This window comes from Pteropus vampyrus, unplaced genomic scaffold (genome assembly GCF_000151845.1).
Source record: "Pteropus vampyrus isolate Shadow unplaced genomic scaffold, Pvam_2.0 Scaffold48, whole genome shotgun sequence".
NCBI lineage: Eukaryota > Metazoa > Chordata > Mammalia > Chiroptera > Pteropodidae > Pteropus > Pteropus vampyrus.
Genome location: NW_011888829.1, coordinates 5701696 through 5727344, shown reverse-complemented (window position 1 = coordinate 5727344; position 25649 = coordinate 5701696). Strand labels below are relative to the sequence as shown.

Genomic DNA, 25649 nt, shown 5'->3' with positions numbered 1-25649 from the left:
CTTGACGTGGCGATGGTCCTTGGAAATGGCAATTTATATCTCAGCACAAACTTAGGACTTAGGCATAACAACAGTTAACCTGATTTCTCTCTGAATTGATACGCTTCCATATCAATAGGCCTATTAAAGAAAGGCTGTTGTCTGTGTTCTCCCTATACTCAGTTCAATTATAGACGTAATTCAGAAAAAAACACTATAGTGACTGTCTAGCTTCCTTATTCAGTAAGTGTCTCTTGAGATCCAGAAATATAGATTTCTTCTTTTCAGTTTATGTATCAAATCTAGACTCTTGGAACTAGATTTTTTTTTCTTGATTTAAACAGCTTTATATAATTCATAGATCTTAAAAGATCCTTCATTTCTTTAGATAATCTATAGCTTTCCCATAATCTATTGATTCTATAAAATAAGAAGGACTCTGTCCTCAGAACTTCCTTCTTTTGGAACCTGGTAAAGAGGAAATAAAATGCAAACCAGGGTTTGAATCCCAACTCTACTACTTAGTAGTAGTTGCATAACCTCCAGTAGATTTTTTTAACCTTTTAACACTGTGATTATAGTAATCTTAACTCTGAAATAGAGATAGATGATTTGTTTTTGTGTTGGAGTGGTTTTAAGGATTAAATGACACTGCAAATAGAAGTGCCTGGTATAACTATAAAGAGGATGCCAGCAATTATTAAATCTTTCGCTTCCTTTTGTAATGTGCAATAGGATATTAGCGCTCGGTGTTCCAGTTTCTACGTGTATGATAGTGGATTGACGTTAGTGAAAAGTGAGTCAAATTAAGGGGCAAAGCAGAGGAATTTAATTCTCATTTGAAACATGAATATAGTAACAAGAGGAGAGATGAAAAGCAGCAAGGATAAAGACCTAAGGGAGAAGATATCAGTGCTTTTGACCAAGTTTTCACAATCAAAGACTACACGCTGTTCCCACATTGCCCTGAGCTGGGTCCTGGGAGCCGCCATCAAGGGGGCTTCCAGTAGAATGGTTTCCTCACAGGAGACCAGGGTAACTGTGTTTCTTCACTGAATCACTTTGAATTCTAAAAAGAAATCAGGCTCAGGTAATCAAAAAGCATGAGATGATGGATGAAATACATTATAGGATTGTAATTCAATAATAATTGAATTTCTCCAGCATTTTTCCCTGGTGGAGAGGCTCAAAGAAGTTCCGATGTATTGTCGCAATTAGTTAAAACGTGCCTCAATCGAGTTGAGATCCTGGTGTTAGACTTTCTTCTCTTTACATCCTACACCAAGACAAGAAGACAGAACAATGTTCCTACAGCTTTAGCATCTGTGGGTTTATATACACTGCCATGAACATTTTAGGCACAAGTTAGAAGTAGATTATTCCCATCCCTTCTCGCAGGCTTTCTTGCTTCGAAGTGGAGGCATCATCATCTTTCTTGTTTCTTTTCTGAATGTCCTTAGAGAAGTTGCTCTAGGTTCAAACAGCTTGTAGAACAGAATGCCACAACAAAATAAACCGAAGACTTCCTGTGACTTTTTACAAGTTGCTATTCCCCAACTGTAGCCCAGGAGTTCTTGAATAAAAAAAAAAAAAAACCACATTTTTATTGCCAGGATTCCAATTATAAAATAGTAATTCTCAGCATCTTACTGCTTATCACCTGAGTCTAAATCTAGAGAGTTTGTTTCAAAATGCCAAGCACCGTGAATAACAAGGGACTAAAACAAGTAACTTGTTTTCCCACTATTTACCTTTAAAAGGTCAAGATGGGAGCAAAATCTAGTGCAATATCAGCCTCCTTCACCTGCTGTGGACCTCGCGGTGGAACAGACATCACATTTTGTGAGGCAGGTGTGAGAAGCATGGGGCTAAGGAGTTGCGGTATTGTTAAGAATTAGCGTATCTGGCAGGCAGATGGGGACTGTCTTAACCTGTTTAGCGGAGGGACATCGGCACCAGGCGGATTGGCATTGCCGCACTTTGACATGGCAGATTTCGAATTTTAACATGCAGCCTGAGATGTAGCAGCAGCCTGAGACTTCTCCCATGGAGATCCAGAGAGCACATAAAAAGTTTCAGCGCCTATTAATTCCAGGATATGTTACACACTGCAGAATAAAAATATTTTCCCCAAGTGCCATGTTGATACTCTAGGCAGCTATATTTACATGTATGCGCTTCAGGGACCACTGCATGTAACTGGTCATTCAGAAGTTACTGGCCTCTCTAATTTATCTTGCCTATCTTTTAACTCGTCTTAGAGTGCTGAGCTAACTTACATGAGTAAATTAAGCTTCGTTACTTCCTTCTGATTTCTCAGCTCTCCCTCTGCCTTCTTGTCTGTTTTACTTCTTTCTCTGTTTGTTACCTTATGTTTCTTCACTGTCCTCGATGGCCCCCAGGCCCTCACCTTGCCAGAGAGTGGTGTGAGGCCTAGCCAGGCAGCTCAGGCACTGCGTGTGTTACCGTTGGCAACGAGGAGAGGCTCTTGTAAGATCTCTGGGCTATAAGTTGTTGCATTTTTGTTTTGTTTTGTTTTGTTTTGTTGGCCCATGCCCATTCATACTCACTCACAAGCTTATTGTAAACCGGCAAATCTTGTTTTCTTCCTTGAAGAAGACCTTACGTCTTAGGTTCGCTGGTTTGTGAATTCTTGGCCCAGTGGTTTTTTTTTCCATGGAGAAGGTAGATAGCATCCAAAAGCCACTTTTCTATAAAGAAGAGTTGGTGCCACTGGGAAGAGAGGGATACATTTGAAATGAAGAGGTGTGTGTTTTAGTTCAAGTTCAGCCACTAACAGGAAAAGCCCCTTCCCCTCTCTGGTCTGGCTTCCCTGTCTGTCCAGGGAGCAGTGCGCATGTAGTCAAAAAATCTTCCCACTCTGCTTTCCCTTGGGGACTGCTTTGCAGTTTGCTCTTGGTCACCCCTCATTGTCATCGTGCCACAGTGCAAGGTGTGCCCCGCTGTTCCTCACTAGGTTACCAAGGGTTCAAAATTGTCCTTGTTGCTTCTAAATTCAGATATTACCATATGCTTTAGTTCACTCCCAAGTGAGGAGAAAAGGCCCCAAAATCATCACTGAGGCCAACTGCGAGACAACCCAGGCTGGGGTGCAGGGAAGACACATAGAAACACTTTGCCTGGTGGCCTCTTTACACTAAGCTGATCCTCTGTTTTCACCTCTATTGATGCAGAAAGGAGGCCTGTGGTGAGAATGGCTCCCTGGGCTATAAATCTGAATCTAGACCTTTCTGGGGCTTGACTGGCTCTAGGTATGGACCCTAAGAATCAAGATAAATGAAGGTTTGCTTCCCGGCAATCTCAAAGCCCTCAAAGTGAACATGGCAAAATATACATATATATGTCTATTCAACAAATCTCATAACCTGTGTTCCTAATTCTTGAGATACCGAGGTTTCTTCCTTCATTTTCCTCAGTGAGACATTGAAAAATCTACCCACCTTTACATTGCCCCACTCTCCTGCTTCCTTCTGGTCTGAATAGAGATCCTGATTAACCAGAAATAGAGATCCTGATTAACCAGAAATAAGAGAGCTACATGGATGGGTGGATGGGTGGGTGGTTGGGTGGGTGGGTGGGTGGGTGGATGGATGGATGGATGGATGGATGGATGGATGGATGGATGGATGGACGAATATGCACAAAAGTATGGTATATGTGTAGAAAAGATGAGTGTGTCTCTATACAGATATAGATAATTGGTTGTGGGGGAGGTATAATATTTAGAGTATAAACCATATAACCTTAACTCAGAGTGCATGATGGGGCTTCAGGGAGCCCATAAACACCAAAAGATCATATGAAATATCAGTATTATGTCAGTGTTAATTGTTTCTGGCAAGAGAGTCCATGACTTTACCAAATTTTCAAAAGGTGCTGTGAGGTTCTAAATCCCTTCTCCATGGAGCTCTGTGTTTGCTCTCTTGTCGGGACATTCTGAATGAAAAGTCTGCGATCAGAACAGGCCATCATACTCATGCTGCAACCGTATAATCGCACCAGGCCTGTAGTGTTGTCTCCCGCTTCACTGCCCGCCATGCAGTCCTCCATTCAGAATTCACCGCCACCCGCAATGTTCATATTGTTTTGCTTAGCTGCCCCGTGGAATGAACAACCGTGGAGACACAGTCTCAGAATACACAAGCTTTCACCTTATTGAAGAGTGTACATTTGAAAAGAGCTCATCTTCTTATCCCATAAAGCAAGTTCTAATTTCTAAACTTGACAGCATTCTCCATTCAGGAGGAAAATCTCAATAATTCCTTGGCACCTGATTTTTTTCATCCTTATCTGGCCCTTAGCAATTCTTCCTCCAAGTTTTCAGATATGAATAACACATTCATTCACTCTGGTTTTGGTTCTCTGTAAAAACAGGTTCATGACCAGCCAAATCTGAACGTTCATGCCCCTCCCCAACTCTTAACCTTAGATTCTACATATAAAAATTCTCACACCCTCTATGGCTCATCCATCTATCTTGTCAACCTCTTGTATTCAGTTATGCACAAAGACTTGTTGACTCTTTTTTCCTCTGAATCGTTCTCAGTTTGTTTCCTGTTTTGCTGTTCCCACCATCACTTATGTCTCACATCTGGAATAAAGCAACAATCCTTCAGCTGACGTTTTTATCTTTCAGTCTCTTGCCTTCAGCCATCCTTTGTAATACTGCGTTCCTTAAATTAATGTTTTGCTCAATCCTTAGAGTGACTTTCTGTAAAGCATCCAGCTCATACTTTTCAAGCTTGAATAGAAATTCTCCTACTAACTGTTCTTTCTTAACTAGCTAGTTTCTTCTTTCATTATTTATTCCAGAATCTTCTGTTCTCATTGATCTCACAGTCTCCCTTACATGTGGCTTATAGTTCACCCTACATGCCTTTGTTCTGGCTGTTCTTTCTTATTAGACTTTTCACTTTTCAAAATACACACCCCCACCCTTTTCTGGAATGATTGACTACCCCAGTTCACACTCATTTTTCTGTTCTCTGAAGTCATCAGCATATTATTTGTATTTCTCGTAATGCAAGCACCTGACATATAATAGATATCTGATAAATATTTGATTACTTCAAAGATAGATTTCCAACCAGTGGAATCCCAGAGTAAAAAAAAAAAAAAAAAGATATTTAGTGGAAAGCAGATAATAACTGGTTCAGAGTAATCACTGCACAGATTTTTACAGATATGCAACTAATTCTGAGGTCATTGAAGCTCAATTAACAATATTTCTCATACAGCTTCCCAAGCATATTCTTCAATTGAACTGTAAAATGTATGTACCTGGTATGTACCTATACCTTCTAACAAACATAACAATGCATTTCCCTTCCCTTCCCAAAACTGCTGTTAACAACACCAAATTTGTATGCGTCCACCTCTCCCTGTGCTTATGGCATCATGTTTGTGTACAGTTCCATCCCAGTTGATCCTAAATAAGGGAGATTTTTATCACCGTAATTACTGCCCCCAAAGACTAACGTAAACTACTTTAGTCAGCAAATATATACATATATATATGTCATCTTTGCCTTGCTAATATATTAAATTGCTGACTCTTCTTTAGACCCAACAGTCATTTCTTTGCCTCCTTAATTTATGCATAAAGCGAAAAGAAAAATCACTTAGTATTCTTAATAAAACGGCGTAGGGTTCAGATAATTTTTTACTGTATGCAGTAAAAATGCAAATGTGTGTGGCTTATTTGCAAATGCAGACATTAATAACTGATATTTAAACAGGCTGGATTAGCAATTTTACTGATATATTCAAGAGATTTTTCCAATAATTTGCACACTCAAAATCAATTTGAATACAACATGTAAATTGAATTTAATTTTTTGATATAAAATTGTAGTTATCAGCTTGAACCATTAAATTTACTATTTAATATATGCTTTCCAGCTCACTTGGTTAGAATTTCATTGCGCCTTATCTATATAAATTTAATTATGCTCGATATCATCAGTATATTATAGAACTAATTAAAGATTTAGATAAGTGCTGAGGGGGCTTATTGAAAACTCCATAAAGTTCCATTGGAAAATGAGATATTCTGCCTTCAGTTCATTGTGAGAGAACGAGGCAGCAAGAAGTATTTCTTGCCGTGTCTCTGAAAAATTGTTTAACTGGATTTAATGGACTTATTCCATTCTTTGAAGGGCTTTTTAATTACTCTGTATCTTTGTGCAGTCCGACAACAGTTATAATCTTTATTTAAAGGCTCTAAAATCCTCATTTTCCTCTCCTCCCACTGAGCTTGCTATCTTGTATTCTGGCGTGAACATGTGAGTGTGTGTGTAGAGGTAGGTGGTAGAGGATTTTTATATTCTGATTGAGATCGTATAATATGGAATGGTTTTATTGGAAAGCCTATCAGCCTCACAAATAGAATAAATATTGAGAAAGATCAGAGTACCCACCACAAACACAGTAGGAAAAAAGAACAGATTAAAAACAAAAACCTTGACCCAAGAGATAGAACCTGAGGTTCCCACTCAGAGATGTGCCTACTCTGAGAAAATCGTTTTATAGAAATCACTTTGAATTCTCCTGTATCTGTGTCTCCACTATAGAGTATAAAGCAGATTAGTTTAAAAGACTGTGATTTCAACTAAGTGCTTTATGTCTTCATTACAAAGCACAATAAAGCTTTTTATTACAATGAGGCCACTATTACTTTCGATTGAATACGCACTGAAATAAAGCTGCATCCGCCACATTCCCAGGGTGCTCAATGCTCTTGTCAAAAGCACTTTTTTTTTTTTTTCAGTGCAGAATGAGTGACACAATGCCTGGTAGAAAAAAATGGAAGGACAAGTAACAAATGTGGGCCATCTATGACTGTGTACGCTGTTGTTGAGTACAGAGGCACCCAGGAAGCCAGGGAGCCAGAAAAATGTCGAGAGCCTTTGTGGTGTGATAGTAAAATTACAGACTTCGGGCTCAGGAGAACCAGATTAAAGCTCTGCTGTTGATTAGCCGTGTGACCTGGACCCTGTTCTGTCTCAGCCTATATTTCTTTTCCTGGAAAATAGAAGTAATAATGCTGCCCCTCCCCGCCACTTCAGTCTGCCTCCTGAGTTGAGATGGTTTGTAGATGTCATCTGTTCTAGTCCAATCCATTTCATTTTTCCAGATATGGCAACTGAGGGTGCAATGGGATTAAGTGATATGATCAGGATCACTGGTTAGCTAGTGACAGGGCAAGGACTGGAACAGATGCATCTGAGATGTCACATCATGTCTACGCTGTCACATGGAATGTAAAAGAACACATGGACATTCTCTTAATGACTTCCTTGCTGTGGTAGCGCTGGGATTTTTTTCCCCTCAAGCCACTATTTCTGAAACACGTCACTGTACTTTTCCTGCCCAAACAGTTAGTAAACATTTGCACCCCCAAGCCTGAAAGAACATGGCAGAAATTTGGGTCACGAACCAATGTTTGTTCACCACCACACTTGAAATGTTTTTCTTGGAACACATTAGAAATCTTTGCCAGTAAAGCAGATTCTCAAGTGTAAGCCCGGAGTGGGAGGAAAACCCCCAGTAACCTGGCTTGGGACATTTGGGAACCTCCAGCCATCTCAATTTCTTCCTGGCTCATAAGTGACGTGTAACAACATCTCCCAACATGACCTTCGATTTTGACATCCTTTGGTTTTGAACTGTAGTAGGTCTACTGAGGAGTATTATGGTTCAGGTGACTTTTGTGGGCAGCGGGTAAATTCTGTCCGATCCTGTAAATTGTGACTAAGCGTTGAGAAGGAGGAGTCGAGAATGGAGACAGGAAACTGGCCAGAACAGCCTCCCTGCAGAAAAGACAGACCGAGGCTTCCTTGCCTTTTCCTGACGTGTTCCACCCTCCCCTGCACAGCATCTGCAGCTCCAGCGTGCTTGTTGGAGGCAGGGTATTCGCATAACCTTGGTTAGTAGTGCTGGCCCGAGCAAGGATGGAGCGTGGTCTGGTGACTAGATCAGCAACTGGGGGCCCAGGCAGTGGCTTAATCGTAACACTATTTCTGACTTGCTGGGTAACCTCAACCAACACCCCTGCCCCTGCCTCTCCTTCTGTTTTCTCCACCAATACTCAGGTCATATGCGGCAGGTTGCGAGAGCCGCATACCTCCAGGCCACGGGAGAATAGTTAATAGGACACATCCCGCTTGCTGACTGAGCCCACGAGACCGCACTGAAGCACTGTGCGAGTACGTCAGGTGTTGAAAGCACTGGAAGTTTGGAGACTAATTCTGAAGGTAGCCAAGTGAAGGAAATGCTCTTTCCTTCCACCTTCTGCAATATTTGTGAAAACCTGGTTCAGATTTCCAGGCCATTTTTGCTGCCTTTTGACTAACTTTTGATTTTTCCTGTTAAAAATGAACATATTTTTTCTTTAAAATCTATGCTGGCTGAGAGCACAGGCCTTCCGTCCTCCTTCGTCAGCCTCAACTCACCCTTGAAGAGTCATTTATTACCATGAATAAAAAGATCCGAAGGTCAGCCATGTAAAAGAACAGATAATTGCAAGAATTCTCATCTTTCACTTTAACCTAAGTTAGCACAGCAGTCACATTTGGAGCTTCTAATTTTCCCCCATCCAATACCCAAACTGAAATAATATTAATATATTCTTGCCAGGTATGTGCAAGAATATAGCACTTCACAGTTTATATAGGACCATCACTGACCAATATGATCTCAGCTGGTCTCTTGATTATGAGTAAACATTTTTATCTCCCCAAGCTTGATTCTGGGTGTAAACTGTTTTCTCATAGCCCAACTTGGAGTTTTTCTGGAATAAACCGGGGAGGTAATAGGGTAGTGATCATTATGTAGGCAGAATTCGGTCTGGCTGTCATTACCAGCCCGATGACCTCCGATATTTAGGTTCTGTAAGCCTCCTTGTGAGGAAGAAATCAGGTACACGTGTAAAGCACCTGGCTCATAGTAAGTGATGAATAAATACTAGTTGTTCCCCTTAATAAAAACATTCATTAGCGAATCTTTGGCTCAATTATATTTCAATTATTCTGTAGTTATACACATAGAATTGTTCCCAGTTCTAACCAATGTTTCTAGTAGGGGTTATTTATTATTCATTGTCATAAATTTTTCTTGAGATTAGTGTGTAAGGAGGGAGAGAGTTCAGAGGCATTTAGTGTGAAAACGGGTCACAGAACCTACAAAAGTGTGGTGCCCGGGCAAATGGCTTCAGTCCATTTCAGGGACACGTGGTGAAAACGTTTTCGTATCTGTCAGCTTATAGAATCTTTTCTGCAAATATCACAGGAGAGTGTCACACTGTGGCAAACGTCCTGATTCGTGGATTAACCTGCCAACGGTATTGGCTGTAGACAGATGTCTTCTGTGCAGTAAAGAAGCTGTGGTCCTAGTTCACAAATTAGCATTTTCTCTAACAGCTTTAATGAGATAATTTATATACCATAAACATTATCCCTGTAAAGTGTATAATTCAGTGGGGGGTTTTGATAGTTGTGCAGCCATCGTCACTAACTAATTTTAAAACATTTTCATCACCCCCAAAAGGAACCCTCTGTCTATTAGCGTTTACTCCCTATGCTCCCCATTTCCCTTCCCCACCCACTAATCCACATTCTGTCTGTGATTTCGGGGTATATCATAAATGGAACCATACAACATGTGGTCTTTTGTGTCTAGCTTCTTTTAGTTAGCATAACGTTGTCAAGGTTCATGAAAGTAATATCTGTCTTTATATTCGGGTATGAGACTGAATCAAATATATATACCCAGGTATCTCTTTTTCTTCTGGGTTTTTTTTTTTTTCCCCCAGAGAGAAGGGGTGAGAAGGAGAAAAGTAATGTTTCTTTATCAAAGTATAGCATACATACTGTAGCATACAGTAAACTGTATAAATATTAACTATGCAGCTTGATTACTTTTTATAAAGTGAATGTACCCATGAAACCATCACCCAGACAAAAAACATCTACTATTAGAATGACCCCAGAAGCCTCCTTGAGCCCCCTTCCTAGTCATTACCCCCACCACAGGTATTTTCTGATTTTGTTTTATTTTTCTGACTTGGTTTCCCTGGCTCATGGTCTCCAGCCTCCCTGCCTTAATTCTGATTCCAAACAGACCTTCCCCCAGCCCCTGGGGCCTTCCTCAGTCACTGCATCCATGACAGTTGGTTCCAGTGGGAACTAAGGCAGCACTCAGGAGGCCCCGCCCCCACCCCGTGTCCTCCTCGGCTGTTCTGGGCGAGGACCCCAGGCCTTACTGCTCCCTCGTTGCCCTAGTCCCCAGCTTTCCTTCCAGACACCAGAGCTCCCAAAGCACAGGCCATTGCAGGAAATGGTTGGCGAGGGGCGAGGGACAAGGCATCACCCTCCATCAGGTACACTTTGTGGCAAACTTTCAGCTCCAGAGGCAAGTCTTTTGAGGACAAACTCCCATTTGTGACACAGGCAGCCCCTGACCACTCAGTGCTGGCAAGTCCCTGCCCTCAAACTCATCTGCTGTGTGGCCAGCTGGTTCTCACCCTGATCAGAAGGTTTTTCCTCTCCTGAAATTCCGTGTGTTTGCTTCTCTTCAAAAATAAAATACCTGTTCTTTAAGAAAATTAAGGTTTCTTTTTAAATTCACTTTATGGCCTTTGAAAAGCTTTTATTTTTGCTGGTCCAGAGCTATAGGTTAGCATTAGCATTTAAATAGAGGCATTAAGCGCTCGAAGACCGTCCTTTCTTAATGTCGCCCTTTCTGGAAGGTCTTTCAAATCCGATACTTTTTTTCTTCCTAAAAAGGGAATGCAAATGCTATATACATTTTCCCATCAAAGGCCCCTTTCTTTATGTATAGAATTAGGAGAGCAGCTTTGTTGAGCAGTCTCAGTACTAGTCTTTTATTATACGGAAAGGGCCAGTTTAAAAACATTGCTCTTCTGTCCCTCAATGCCTGATTTTCTCTGCCAACTCTCAGAATGTTTTTTCCTATGGTTGTTTTTATCCTATTATATATATTTCATTTTCCTCCAGACACCCTCCCCAGACTTAAATCCCGATTCTAAACTAAGTATCTGGTGTAAGTTCTTGCTATGTAATATGGAGCTCCAAGTAACCAGAGCTCCCGGAAGCTCCCCATAACTGTAGTAGGGGATCCAGGGGACCGGGGGGCAATCTAGTCAGTCACACGAAGACTCATGACTTTCTTAGACCCTTTATTTACCTGCCAAACTAAGGTTATCAGGCCTACTGCATATGGTTGTCAAGAGATTAAACGAGAGACCGATCCTGATCGTATATATGATTTACAATTTCATATACAATTATATGAATCCTAGGTGCTTATTTACATTTCAACCAGACAAGTGGAGGAGGAGGGACAGCAGGTACCTTTTGGCAAAGGGTGTCCCTCCTGCTTGCTTCCGTTCTTACTGCCCACCCTCCCTTTCCTGTCTGCCTCATCCCAGTCCGGTCGTGCGTGTTTCGATAGTTCCATGTTCGTGTTGGTATCTGGTGCTGAGAGCTGGGTGTGCGTTTCTGGCACCCTTCTCTCTTCTTGAGGTAGACCGTGTATAGCTACAAGCGTGGGGGACATGAGTTGTGAGGAAACCAAAAGGTTGATAGGGCCTGACAGAGGAGAAGCCGAGCAAATCAAGGAGAAGCTGGGTCTTCCGACAGCCCAAAGGCGCGCCTGCTTCTCACACTGTCCATCCTCCACCCAGCTGCTGGAGATGACTTTCTAAAACACAGTTGTCATCATGTCTGACTTCTCTCTTAAATCCTTTGTCCTCAGATTGCTACAGCATTAGTTTCCAAATGCCAGGGTGTAAACCGAAGCTAGACTGTCTTCATCCATTGGAAAATTAGAAGAATAATGACAGTATAGTGAGTTTGTGAATTTCTCATAAAGGAAAACATGGACCTTTTGTTCAAAGATTATTTCTTTTCTACTTGAAAAGTATTAAAATACCTTCTTTTATTAAATCCTGGTAATAGTAGATGATAATTATTTTGTCTTACAACCTAAGTAGAGAAAAAGGCTAACAATTCTGATCAGTCTCACCCTCCATGCCCTTCTTCCACCTACCCATGGCAGTCCACAGTCCTGAGCATGACAGACAAGGCCCATTATGATCTGGCCTCAGTTTACCTTGCTAACGATTTGCCCGTCCTTCCCCCTCCACATACCCCTTGTACTCCAGTGAGAAGTAAACCATTGTAGTTCCTCCCAAATACCGCATTCTTCCTACTTTACACCCACGTCACACATTCCATTTGCTTTACTTGTCCGGTACTTTCTCTCTCTGTTTGCCTCATCATTAATGCCGCTCCCCAAAACAAAGTCCCCCGTGACTGCTCTAAGGGGTCTACAGCCTTCCTGTCGGTGATCTTAGAGAGTCTCGTTTGTACCTTTATTAAGCCACTGTCACATTAACATAATTACATGGCCACTGTCACAACTGACTCTGCATCTCCAGATAGCAAGGACTGTGTTTTACTCACTTCTCTATCCACAGTACCTACTATATACTACCTGGTACATAACTGACGCTTAAATGTTTGTTGAGCAAGTAAACAAATTTAAAAAGTTTTTGACAGGTACTGTGTAAGCACTGAGGATGCTACAGAGAGTCATAAGACATGGTCTTTGTTGGCAAGAAGGCAGTATTCTGGGAGAAGTTAATAAATATATGTTATGGTACATTCGTACAGTGGAATTCTCTGCAGCCATTAAGAATAAGGCAGGTTGATATGTACTGAAATGAAACCATCTCCAAGATATACTGTTAAGTGGAAAAAGCAAGGTGCAGATGAGCATGTAAATGCCATTTCTGTTTAAATACTGGAGGTTAATCTGGAAGGAGTTAGCGATGGTGAGATGAGTGTAGTAACCCAATGAGAAGTGATAAAGATCTGTGATGATGAGATTAGAAAGAAGAAATGAATGTAAAAAATATTACATCAATACACCTAGTAATTATCAGACAAAAGAAAGAGCAAAGGCTCAGAAGGGACACTGGCATTTTGAAGTTTTGTGACCTATAGTTCTGTTAAGCAAAATTTGGAAGTTAAGCAAAATTTGGAAATGTCTACAAATCAGTGAAAATGAAGCTTTGATCTGATGAGAGAGAGAGAGTAAGAACATCTCATATACAGATAAGATTTGGAAGCAAAGCGAGAACAAAGGGCCAGCGCCTGACTGGGAGGCACGCCTGCAGTGGGCCGACAGAGTAGAAGCCAATAACGAAATCAAAGGAACTGAGGGAGCTTGGAGAAGAATCGAAATAACTGGCTCAAAGAGAGTCGAATTTAAGATGGAAAACTGTAAGGGGAAGAGTAATAAGCAAAGGGCATTGTCCACTTGGATGTCATTGGTGACCTTTTCGAATATAGTTTCAGAAAACATTGCGGCTTTAGAAGGACAGTGAATACAAATGATTTTTTTTTTTTTTTTTTGAGAAATTTAACCATAAAAGGAGAAGAGAAACGACAGGAGGAATGGACACAGGATCACAAAGGGTTTGGGGTTTGTTGTTTGGCTTTGTTTTGTTTTCAAAACGTGAGAAATATAAGGGATGTTTGAAGGCAGACATGAAAAAAACATTATGAGTGAAAGGGGTAGATACTAGATTCAAGAGTTAAAAACAAAACAAAACCCCAGCAAGGTCCTAAAGACATTGGGAGTGACTGGAATCAAAGGCATAGGGTTAATCGTAGGAAAAATAAATAAGAGAAAAGAAACCCCTCTTCTGAATGGAGAAGGAAGGATTAATACAAAGCCATTTCAACATGGAGAATATGATACCTCATACAATTCTGATAAAGTAAGAATATTATGTTGCCGGTACAGAGTACAGTAAATGTCACCAGTTATTTTTTTTTTTTAAATACTAAGTGCCCTACCATCCATATCATTTGATTTAATCTACAAATTTAACCTGCGATGTGTTATTATTTACCCTATTGTGTAAATGAAGGAACTGAAGTTCAGACAGGCCACGAAATTTCTAAGGATTCACGTCTAATTCCACCAGAGAGTAAAAGAAAAGTTGAGGATCACAGATCATTAGTCAAAAACAGATCTCTTCCCCCCGTGCCCTCCCCTTTCTTCATTTCTGCCAGCTATCCCAAACGCAGAGGGGCTCCACACCTACCTCAGAATTGACGACATCAGAGTACCCCTTTGCCTTTGTAGGGGGCAACTATTTTATTCAAAGTTCCTCCATTTCCGGTATCAGAGAATCAGACTGCTTTTTACATTGCGCTCTGTCTCTTCATGAGATATGCAGACAGTTGGCTCTCACTTTCATTCATTCCTTTTCGTTTATGCAGCACCACTAGACGCCCTGTTCTCAGGCCACGGGGTTATAAGGAATGGTATAGAGTCCAACTTGCTCTCATCGAGCCTGTGTTCTAGGAAGGGAACAAGAGCAGGCATTTATTTAGGCAATAAATACTTATACATAACACTTTCTCTGCTCCAGCCACTGTTCTTCGTCATTCCATCCTTGCAACACCACCATATTACTATTCCTTTTTCAAGTGAACAAAATAAGGCGCAGGGAAATTAATAAATTTCCCAAGATCATACAAATAGTAAGAGGCAGAACTGGGATTCATCCCCCACGCCCCTGGCTCCTGAGTCCGGGATCTTAACCACTATATTATAATGTGCCTCTAACTTTATGTATACATATATTTTTCAAATATGTATAATATATAAAATATATATTCAAATATTTTTCGGAAGTATGTTTTTTTTAGGTGGAGGTGAGTGCTAAAGAGAAAGGTAAAGCTCAGAAAAAGGACAAAGCAGTCGAGGATGGGGCAGGTATCATTTTAGATAAGGTGGTCAGGGAAAACCTCACTTATTGATAAGCTGACATTTGAGCAAAAACTGGACTGAATCTCTTTTAATCTATTTTCCAGCAACCTACTATCTCTTTAATCCTGTTTGGCGCATTTTTCTGATTTCAATTGGCTTATGGTATAAAGCAATATAGAACTACGAAGTACAGCAAAGACAGGGATTATCATCTCCTCTTTGTCCTTTTACTGGTAGTTTTTTTAAACAGGAACTAAGAAACGCTCTGGTTCCACGCCCTTACCACCACCACCACCCCCTCTCCTCCCACACACACCCCCGCAGGGACCATTTTTTTACCAGGGCTGTTCTAAGGTTTCTCCCAACTACTGAATATATAGGAGGCTAGGATTTCTTCCAGACAAATTCACTTGGGTTTTCCCAAGGCAAATCTCATTTTGTCATTTGCCACCCATAATTCTAAATTCTCTGGTCCTTTACGGTATTTCTCTTTCTTCGTTGCTGTTCACGGCCCTTCCCCATGTAGTGATATTGGCTCTTTCCACCACGCTATATGTTCTCGCACATTTATTATGGTATTAAGTGAGACCAATTGTAATCCATTGTCCTTAGCATTTGCTAGATGCTTTCTCTTCTGAATTTGTTGATTTGCAATACCCTTTGTTTGTTTTCAGCCTGTGTCTTATTACGGGTAGCCATTCAGAATAAATTCTTTTTGCTAGTAATATTTTTTTAGAGGCACCATATAAAATGGTTCATTGACATCTAAATATATCATCGGCCGCAGTGGTCTTTTCATCCACCAAATTCACATGGCTACCCAAAGCTATCCATCACATTTGTCAGAGTGTTTGGGTCTTTAATTAAACCCTGCTGGATGTTGTACATATTTCCATTAGCTCCTTCTGATTTAGTCTATTATTTTTCTAATTGACATCCTGAGTCACATGTCCTTGAATCTCAGGTGCCTCGTTTTGTAGCTTTGTTTTATTTCGGCTTTCTCTCTTTCATAAATAACCTTAGGGGTTTAGTAAATACACTAAGTATTTGCCATTGGGACCTACTGATTTGAATATGTTCACACTTTTTAAATAATCTGCTGATTTCTTGATTTTTCTCCAAAACTGTTTTCCTTTATGGCCTTTCAGTCCTAAACGATATGGTCTTTCGTCTCAGCAAAGTAGAGAAATGCCCTTTAATAATATCGAGAAATGTACTTGGGTTCCTAACTGGGACAGAAAGATCAGGAGTCCAGGTTTGACTGACTCAGCCAACTAATGACTGAAAGCAGTCTTTGCATCTTAAGCACCTGTAGGAGCAGTGATAATGGCTGGCAGCGAACTATCCATTCAGCCTCACCCAGTCCTTGGCTTAACACACTCGTGGGCTAGCTGGGTAGGGACAGAGTCAACGGCTAAAAAATAGAACTAACTGGCACCTATCAGAATCAGTCCATTATCTCGGCCTCATTGGCATAACGCTCTAATGGGCATGTTCTCCCATCAAAGCCATGCAGTCCATGTCTATCTATCCGACCTTTTCCCCATATACTTACAGGTAGAGAAGGATCCCCATACTGTAAGTGCAGAAACCCAACACCTGTTACTCTTCATTTCTCTATCCCATCACCACCTCTGGTTGTCACTGGAGCAGAAATCTTGGTTTCTGTACCTTGTCTAGGACCCTCCAACTCTTTCCTCCTTTCCCATGTACCAAGAGAGGGGAGCACTATGGGCAGGCAAGCAGGCTGGCTGGCAAGCCCCAGATTTGTCTTACTTTAAAACATTTGCCTAGCGCCTTAGATAACTTTGGTCTGGTCCTGGATTGGATTTTTTTTTTTTTTAAGTGTAGATTTAAAAAAGCTTCTTGCAGCAAGGACTATACCTTTCTATGTTATATTAGCATTTAAGATGTTGTTAGAACTTCCTAAGCATTAGTAAGAATAATACTAGCTTGTCTTTTGAAAAAGTTCTTTGCATTATTTAGTGAAAAGTTGATAGTTCCATTTCATTGCTTAAAACTGAAAAAGCCATAAGGCATCTGAATGATTTTTATTCAGCATATCTCAGCAGTTTGCCAGATTGTTAATCTGAGAAATATATAGTATAATAGATAATATCCAATATAACGGCCTTGTGCTAATTGGTAAACAGTATGTATCTTTGAGGCCACCAATGTTCATAATACTATGTCCTTTTATTAACCTGTGCTATTAGATAATTTATTTTTTTAAATGGAAAGACTCTCTAAAGTGATATTCACAGTATAGCTTTCCTTAACCTGGACTCACCTTTTGATAATCAAAAGAACATTTACAGAGTATGAGACAAATGCAGTTATGAAAGTAAAATGAAGGACCTAAATAAAAAATCACAGAACAAGAGGGTAATTCTATTCACTCTTTCATATTTCATTATTTGATAACATCAGAAGATGAATCCATCACAATTGCTTTGGCAAGTGCAAACAGAAATATGCCTGATCAATATTTATTAAAACCTTCAAAATGGGAGAAGGAGTTGAACAGACTTCCTAATGGACTGAATAATTATTCATACAGTTGGGGTTTGACCAAAGGCAGTGCCAGACCAAAGAGACACAGTTTTAATTGTGCTGAATTTAAAATGCAGATCTTCCTCTAGCCCTATTGTAGAAAACTTAATTTAAAAAAATTATCTGATGTAGCAGAGAGTGACATATGAATCCTTAAGTTGTTGAGAAGGAAATTTCAACCATGGATCTTTACAAATTTAGCATATGTTCCAAAGGTGGGGAGCCAGGTTTCTAGCTAAGGGAAGAAAAAAAAAATTTCTCCCGTTGGGAAGAGAGTCATCATCTCAAAAGGGATGAGTCTCAGAGGAATTCCTTGGTTTTCAGTGCTTGTATTTTTTAAAGAGAAATCAAGCAAGACTCTGGCTGCTGCTATCAAAAATATCAGGCTATGTTCCTAAGAGGGATGGACACAGGTGACTTTAACTGTTAACATCTTTCCAGGGGAGAGCTTAAGCGCCCCTACCCGCCATACTGCTTAAGCATGGGGATTATCAGAACTAGGCCAATAGGTAACTGCCATTTAAGCATAGTGCCACTGACAAAGGACAGTGGTGTGTGAGGGTGTCACTTTATATAAAGAAAACGACCAATCAAAGAAGCCCATGCACATCTTACAGCAATGCTCTCCCAGGCTCTCTTCTCAAATGATTTTCTGCTGCCACCAGCTGAAGGAATTTGAATTTCTGCTCTCTTTTCTAAAGCCCATACATCTCTGCTGGAATGTCCTGGTCAGAACAAAAACCTACTCAATCTGTGGTCAAGAGTGTTAAAAACTATCCCAATGTAAAATAGAAATCTAATTCTGCCCCTAACCCTCTAAAAATTATTTAGTTTTTCTCTACCTTAGTTATCTCATTCCTGAAATGGAAGTAATTTCAGCTATTTCAAAATAGAATTTTCAGTCGCGTTTGTAAGCTCTTTGAAGAGGAAGACAAATCAGAGCAATTATATTTTTTAATAAACTATTCTTTCAACACATGGGATTACCATCTATTTCATTGTTGGTCTGAAAAGTATAGCCAAACTAAGTTTACACTTGTTAAGAATATTTTAAAATCAGTCGCTAGTGCATCTTGCACCATTACCTTAGGGGAAATTAGCATTAGCTAATTCTGGTAGAAACCCATGATTTTAAAGGACCAAGAAGAAGATGCTATAAAGGTTTTAAGACCCCAAAATGCCAGTGTTTGAACAGCACCCACTATAATCTCTCTGTTTTTTTCTATGGGAAGCAGAGACCAAAGAGCTGCCAGCATTTGCCCAAGGTCAGTCACACAGCTGGTTAGGGAGGAATGAAAGACTTAATCGGAGCCTGAGTTTAGTTGATCTCTCAAGTGTTTATTTACCGCTCTAAATCTTTCCACTGTAACTACCTCTCAATTATTTATTGAATGATTATCTAGTTTGTAGATTATTCAGTTCCTTTCTTTTGTCTCTTTCCATTTCCCAGCTTATTATCATAAATACCACTGAGTGAGCTAGAAAACAGGAGTTGAACATTTTACCTGACAATTTAGTGACTCATCTACTACTGGGTTTTTATTTAAGTGCTCCAAATGCTGCAACTGTTGGCTAAAGAGTTTGGGGAGCTGGAGTCAATACTAAGCTATATTCAGGTAAATTTTTCTTCCTTCGAAATTTACATTTAAGAAGTCAGCTTCAGAGCCTAATTCTCTTGTTGATATTAATACCGTCTTTATCTCAGGAAGGACTAGATGAGAAAGTCTTGATAATGAAATTACTTAATTATCTCCCTTCCTCAAGGAAGTAATGAATCAGAAGGGCAGCCAGCTTTTGGAAAGAAAAGGTCACCTTGTCCATTACCACCTTGGAGGGGCAAAAAGGGAGAAATAAAGAGAGGTGACAAAGTAAATGAAAAAGCCAAAAAGCTTTCATGTAACTCCCGAATGCTGAATTCACAACATGACTTCATTATTGGTTTAGAGCACTGAATTCCCAGATCAAATCCAGTGTTATTCAAATATAACTGCAAAGTATATAAATGAATTTTGTATTGCCATACTATTGGCTTGTTTCATTATAGCAGAAGGCAGAGAGCTGATTCAGTCTGTGAATTTTATTAAATTCATATTTCCTAAACCATGACTAAAAATGAATCAGCTATACAAGCATTCTTTGAAATTAGTACTTTAACTTTTTACATTTGTAGATATTTCTGTATTTTGGTGGCTATGGAGTGAGTCCAGAGTTCAATGTCCTTCATTTTGAGGCCTTAGACAAATCACTCAAACTCTCTAAAGCTCAGTTTGCTCATCTGTAAATCGTGGATGACTGCCATACCTACTTCAAAGGGTCGATTATGTTAATTCATCTAAAAGGTAAATGTTGTTATTAATATTAACATTTGCCAAAAAACACAAAGGCAGAGGGTGAGAGAAACCATGGGGAGAAACTCACAAAATGCTCCACCCATCAGGGCGACATGGAACTCTGGTTTCTGGAACAGGATATTTGGTCCAAGGCTAGCAATTGGCCTTTTAATATTATTGCCATGAAGAGACCTGCTCCACAAGTCATGGGCTAGAAAAGGTCTAAATCAAATGTGTGTTCACTCACCCCACCCAGGCAGCTTAGTCAAGTGCCATCTGCTATAAAATGTGGTGCCCTGGAAGCCATGGCTGCTATTTTAATGCTTGTTGACAAAGATCAAGTTTTCCCGGGGCCTTGATAAGTGCTGTAAATTATTTATCTCACTTGGGTTACATGATTTCATTTCAGCATGTCAGTGTTCATCATGGAAGCTCACTCAAATTGTATAGTTTGGGGCATTTTCCTTAAGGCACCTCATAGCACCCTTTCTCCACTTCCAAGGGTAACTGTTGCTATGCTGATTTACTAGTCTTTGCGACTGGGTACTATTCTGAAAGATGAATGAATTTCATTCTGTCTTTAAATATTTATGTTTCTTTATGATCTAATATATCATCATGGTTATGGGGAATTTTTTCCCTAACTATAGAAAATACGCCATCAGTTACCTGTCAATTTTGTTTAATAACTCAGCTTTGCAATTCCGGGGCATCATTTATCCAGGCTCTTGAGGACTCTTTTCGTCTCTTAGTCTACTTCGGAGTGCCATTCTGGGATTTTTAAAGGTCTCCATTGCACAGAGAATAGTGAAACATTAAGGACTTAAGTGGCATGCCCTTTATCACTTATCACACCGGAGGATCCAGGACTAGAAATCCAGGCATCTTTGCTTTGTTGTTTGCTCCCGGCGTGGAACAACAGTCTCTGGAGAAAAAAACAGCCATTTACCTCTGGAAACAATTCATCAGATTTTTCAAGACAAATCAGTTTCATCTGGATTGATGGGTTCAATGTCACTCCTTAGATAAATGATGAAAATATCATCATCATAATACAAAGAAACCCAATTCTCTTGGTTTAATCTCATGGAGAAGCATCACAACCCACTTACTGCTTCAGTCTCTTTCCCTAATGCTTTTAGGTCCTTGGCTTAAGGAGATGGGAATGGTCTGTAACTCTTCTCACATCAGATTCAGGCTCAGAGTCCTAGCTGGTTCAGAACCTTTGGCGATCACGGTACCTGGAGACGGGGCCTCAGAAATCTGCACTTTTCCTAAGCATCTCAGGCACTCTACAGTTTGGGAACTACCAATCTTGACTTGTAGCTATCAGCTCTCTTCTAGCTTCGAAAGAAACCTGAGCCCTGAGTTCTCCCTCGTTCCATTTGGTAAATCTAGGCTTGACCATGGGTTCTTCTTGAGCAGTTTTTTTAGTTCTGTAAATGGACAGCTCTCTTGCTTCCCTGCGCATCTAAGGGAAATAGAATTAGATGATGTAAGGCCTCACTTCTCAAAATGGGAGGAAGCCGCGGTATGCCAGGGACACATGAAGCTCCAGGATAAATGTGATGCATCTATCTACAAAGTGAGGCTTTTAAAAAAAAATAGTATTTTTAAATTACAACAGGTACATTGTGGTGGAGTAGGAGTTGTTCATGTGGATTTTATGCCAAACATGAAGTTTCAAAACACTTCCTGACTCTAGCTGATATTGGGCTCCCAGACCTCTGGAGGTTAGACTTCACACGCTGCTTCTGTCAGAAGTGCTTCTGTCTACATTCAAGGTTAGCCTTGACTAGCGATCCCTACATATGTGGTTCCATTAGGTTAAACTGAACACTCATTTGAAAACGACAGAAAATGATCCCCAAGAGGATCCTCTATACAAGGATGTTGAACCACTTGCTGCCAGGAGTCACTCATAAACTTGCCAATCTAAGATGAATGCTTTCCATTGCTGACACCATTTAGGAAATACCCACCAAAGAGTATTATTTCTCCTATTAAAAAAAAAAAAAAAAGTGTTAGAAAAGGAGGTTCAGCAGAGCAGGAAAAGAAGATCGCCATTGAAAAGACACCAGTGCTCTTCCTGGTCACGTTCCCATTGTAGCAGTGTTCCCATAAAACACTCCTGACATTGCGAAAGTCCCAGAATGTATTCCTTACTTCGAGAATGCTTAGTTCTCCCATAGGATGTTCTTTTATCAAGACGTTCCCGATGAAGAAGAAACAAATCCAAGGCCCCAAGTTCAATAGTGCAAAGTTTCTGAGCAAGTAATCCTGACAGATCTGCAACATCCCTTCACCCCCAGAGTTGCCTTGGCTCCCCTGCCTCGTTCTGCCCCTTCAATCCTGGCGGAGCCGCTTTCCCTGTCGGGGAGAGAGAAGGAGGCAAACTGCACCTGGGAAGGCTCCTCTGTCTTTCGGCTGACCAGCTGCCATAGCACTGCTGAACTATACCCCCTGGGTAACTGGTGGCCGTGCAAGTCGTAGCCTCAGAGTCCAGTAGACTCAGTGAGGGATGGGAGTGCATAACGTCGGTTTTAAGAATGGCAGGTGGTTCCCACCTTCACCTTCTCTCTGCCTTGAAGAGTCACCCTGACGCACATTTCTCTTACACGCCCTGCTCATCTCTCCACCACCCAGGCCAAGCCTGGCAGCCAGATGGCTCTCGAGTCCCCAGCTTTTTGCTAGAATTATAACCCGTGTCCTCCTGGACCGCTCTACGTACCGCTGTCACATTAATCCGCCAGAAGCACAACTTGGACTGCTGCCCCTGCTCTCAGCAGAACCTTGAGGGATGGAAGACGGAGGGCATTTCTTGGCTTAACTGGGCCTAACGTTCTTTACTGTGGTAATTAGCCGGATGTCAGACTCTCTCCCTTCTGGCTTTGACTGCCTTTTCCCACAACTTCTCGCCATTCAGCTGCACTCAGGATAACCGGAATATTCTTCCCTGCCTTTGCTCACGCTCTTCTCTTTTTCTTTAATCTAGAATTTCCTTCCCAAAAGCCCCGCCTGTCAACATCCTACCCCATCTGGAGTCTTCCTTGATCCTTCACCCTTCCCTCAGCGTGGTGCGATTTCTCCTTCCTCATAACATTCATGCCTCACTCATGGCACTTGGACAGTCTTCTCACTGTGTCCGCGAAAAAAGAGCATTGGACTTAGAGTCAGAAACCCGGGTTCATGTCCTGGCACCACCACTCACTCTCTTTGTGACTCTGGGCAAGTCTTCTAACCTCTCTGCTGTCAGTTTCTTTATCTGAGAAAAGGGAGTAATAGCTCACTGGGTACAGTGAGGGTGAATGACAGTACATGGAAATTAGCTTGTCAGCAGAAATGCAACCATGACTTCTCTGTTTTTCATTAGCTTTCCTACTTGCCTCTGAACTATTTGAGGAAAAAGGCTACGTCTTGCTCATCACTGTATACTGCTATTACTATTATTGCATTATCATTAATACATTATTATTATATTTCTAATAATAGTTAATGTTTATGTGTAATTGTTTAATTATATGTGTAATTGTTTTGGGCACCATTCTAAGTGCTTTATATGGATTAATCCTTCCAATAACCTAAGAGGTAGGTACTACTATTATCTCACTTTATGAAGGAGAAAACCATGCATTTCACAGACTCTCCAATGAATGAATGAATGAATGAATGAATGAATGAATGAATGAGAGATTGAATGAGACAAGAACCGTTGGCAATACCTGCCAGATGATTATTTTCTCTCTCCTGGTTCTGTACCCTTACTTCTCTTTCTTTGGCTCTCCTGAGGTAAATGTGAAATTAGGAGAAAGTCTTAAGTGAACTGAGACGGAAAGGTGAGGTCTCCGTTCATGTAAACTAATTCTCACACAGAGAGATCACGTCTGTCTTCTCCTGTGTTCATAATGCCTAGAACAATGCCTAGTGATCAGCAAATGCTCATTGAATAATTAAACCGAGTAACTGATAAGCAGCATATTCATTACCACTAAAACCGCCCATACAAAGCCGACAGTGGAGGTGGTGAGCCGTGTTCTGTCTTGCTGTCTCAGGCAGTATTACGAGATGCTGTACAACACGGCCGATGAGCTCCTGAACCTGGTGGTGGACCAGGGTGTGAAGTACACCGAGCTGGAGTACATCCATGCCCTGACCTTGCTACACCGCAGCCAGACAGGGGTGGGAGACCAGACCACCCAGAACACGAGGCTGCAGCGGCTCAAGGAGATCATCTGCGAGCAGGCGGCCATCAAGCAAGCCACGAAGGATAAGAAGATAACCACGGTTTAACCAGTTGCACTACTTGGGGTCGGGGTGGGGAATGGTCATTTTTTTTCCTTAGTCATACTTACCGCTTTCTTTGGTCTGTCATGTGGTATATTCTGAGCTGACATTGTAGTTTTCTCTACACTGATGCTTTAGTGGAAAGGGGTAAGGATTCTTTTTCTCTTTAGTTTTGGCTTTTTATATAAACTCTGAAGGGAGTTTACAATACAGAATATTTTGATTTAACATCTACTTTAATGCAGTGAATTCCAAAGGGACTAGGATGAGACAGGGAAGAAGGCTGTATCAAAGTGGACTCTGAAGAAAATGGATGCACAAATTACTAGTACCCAACAGTCTTTGAAAAGTAGACTGCTACCCAAGTTTCAGTCCCTTCCTAAAATTGTTTAATGGGGTTCTACTTCATAAAGAGTAGGATTTTCTTCTCTCTTGACCGTGTTAATTTAGGATTCAATGAAATAAGTATATGTGCATTGCTTTGTCTCTATTGCGAAGATCAAATCAAAGCCTTCTTAACTGGCTGAAGTTTTCAACAAATTTCCCTAACCAAAACAGAATTTCTTCGAGGCTATGGAAGAAAAGTTCTTTTATGTCAATCCCTGGGAGAGTTTGGGTTTTTTTGGGTTTTTTGTTCATTTGTTTTTTCTTTTTTTTTTTTTTTATGCAATAGCTCGTACATAGATTATAAGTCAGTATATTGCCTTTTCATTTTTATTTCTGCTGTGTCAAAACCAAGACCTGTCAAATCGATGGGAAAAAAAAGGAAGAATGAGAAGTGATTCAATCATCTTCTTGATTTTGCCCCTCAACTTTCCAAGAGAAAATAATGGTTAGAGAACTTTGCATCTCACTTGTAACATTGTCCGAATGTAAGTGATTCTCATTTGTTCTCCTTATGAGCCCCTATGTCTTTCTCACCTTAGAAAGTAGCCCAGGTCGGCTCAGCTGAGTGCAAGGAAGATGGGACATCTGTGACATTCCTCCACTGTGCGCCCACCAGCTGAGTCCGTTCCTGAAATGCTTTTGGGTACTGTGAGCCCTCACTGCTCCTGATACGCTGGGCCTCACCACTGTCCGCAAGTCTCCGAGTGCTCTTGCTACTTATGGTTAATATGTCACAGAAGAAAGCAATGCGCTGACTGGGGAGCCATCTTGAAAACACATGGAAAGGAGAGGAGGAAGGACTCTGACCACACACAGTCCTTCTTCACACCCGAATGGTCCAGAATTTTACACCTATTTGTACAACTTTGGTCTTGGTGAGAAAAATAGAAAATTAAAAAAAAATATGTTGGAGAAGCTTAAGTGTTGTGTATTGTTTTCCTTGTATTCCTTATTCAGCAAATAGTCCCTGAGGGCCTGATGTGCGCCAGATGCCGGTAGGTGTGTGGCTGATATTAGATGATGAGGACACTCTTATTATCTGTAATAGGACAGAATAGGGGACCAGCCTGAGTTACCACAGCCCATACCCTTGAGACAGTGAGTTATAAGAAATCTGTAGAGGGGGCCCTCCGCCTGCTCAGTGACTTCATTCACAGGAGCCCCAGTCCTTCTCCAGGACCTCATTCTTGCCTGAATGTTTTCTCAGCCTGACAGTCATTAATTTATGTTTCAAATAGCTTGGGAAGAAAAATTCACATACAGCCGAGTTGAATTGGTAACCCACCC

The 25649-nt window shown here is 40.8% G+C and overlaps 1 protein-coding gene across 1 annotated transcript in view; it reads left to right on the top strand.

Moving 5' to 3' along the window:
* EXOC4 (exocyst complex component 4) overlaps window positions 1-25283 on the top strand; it is a 675009-nt gene extending 649726 nt beyond the window's left edge. The window contains exon 18 of the mRNA XM_011359538.2: window positions 23744-25283. Within this exon, the coding sequence (XP_011357840.1) occupies window positions 23744-23981 (238 nt within the window). The 3' untranslated portion in view covers window positions 23982-25283. The remainder of the gene's footprint in view (window positions 1-23743) is intronic.
* Window positions 25284-25649: the final 366 nt, after the last annotated feature.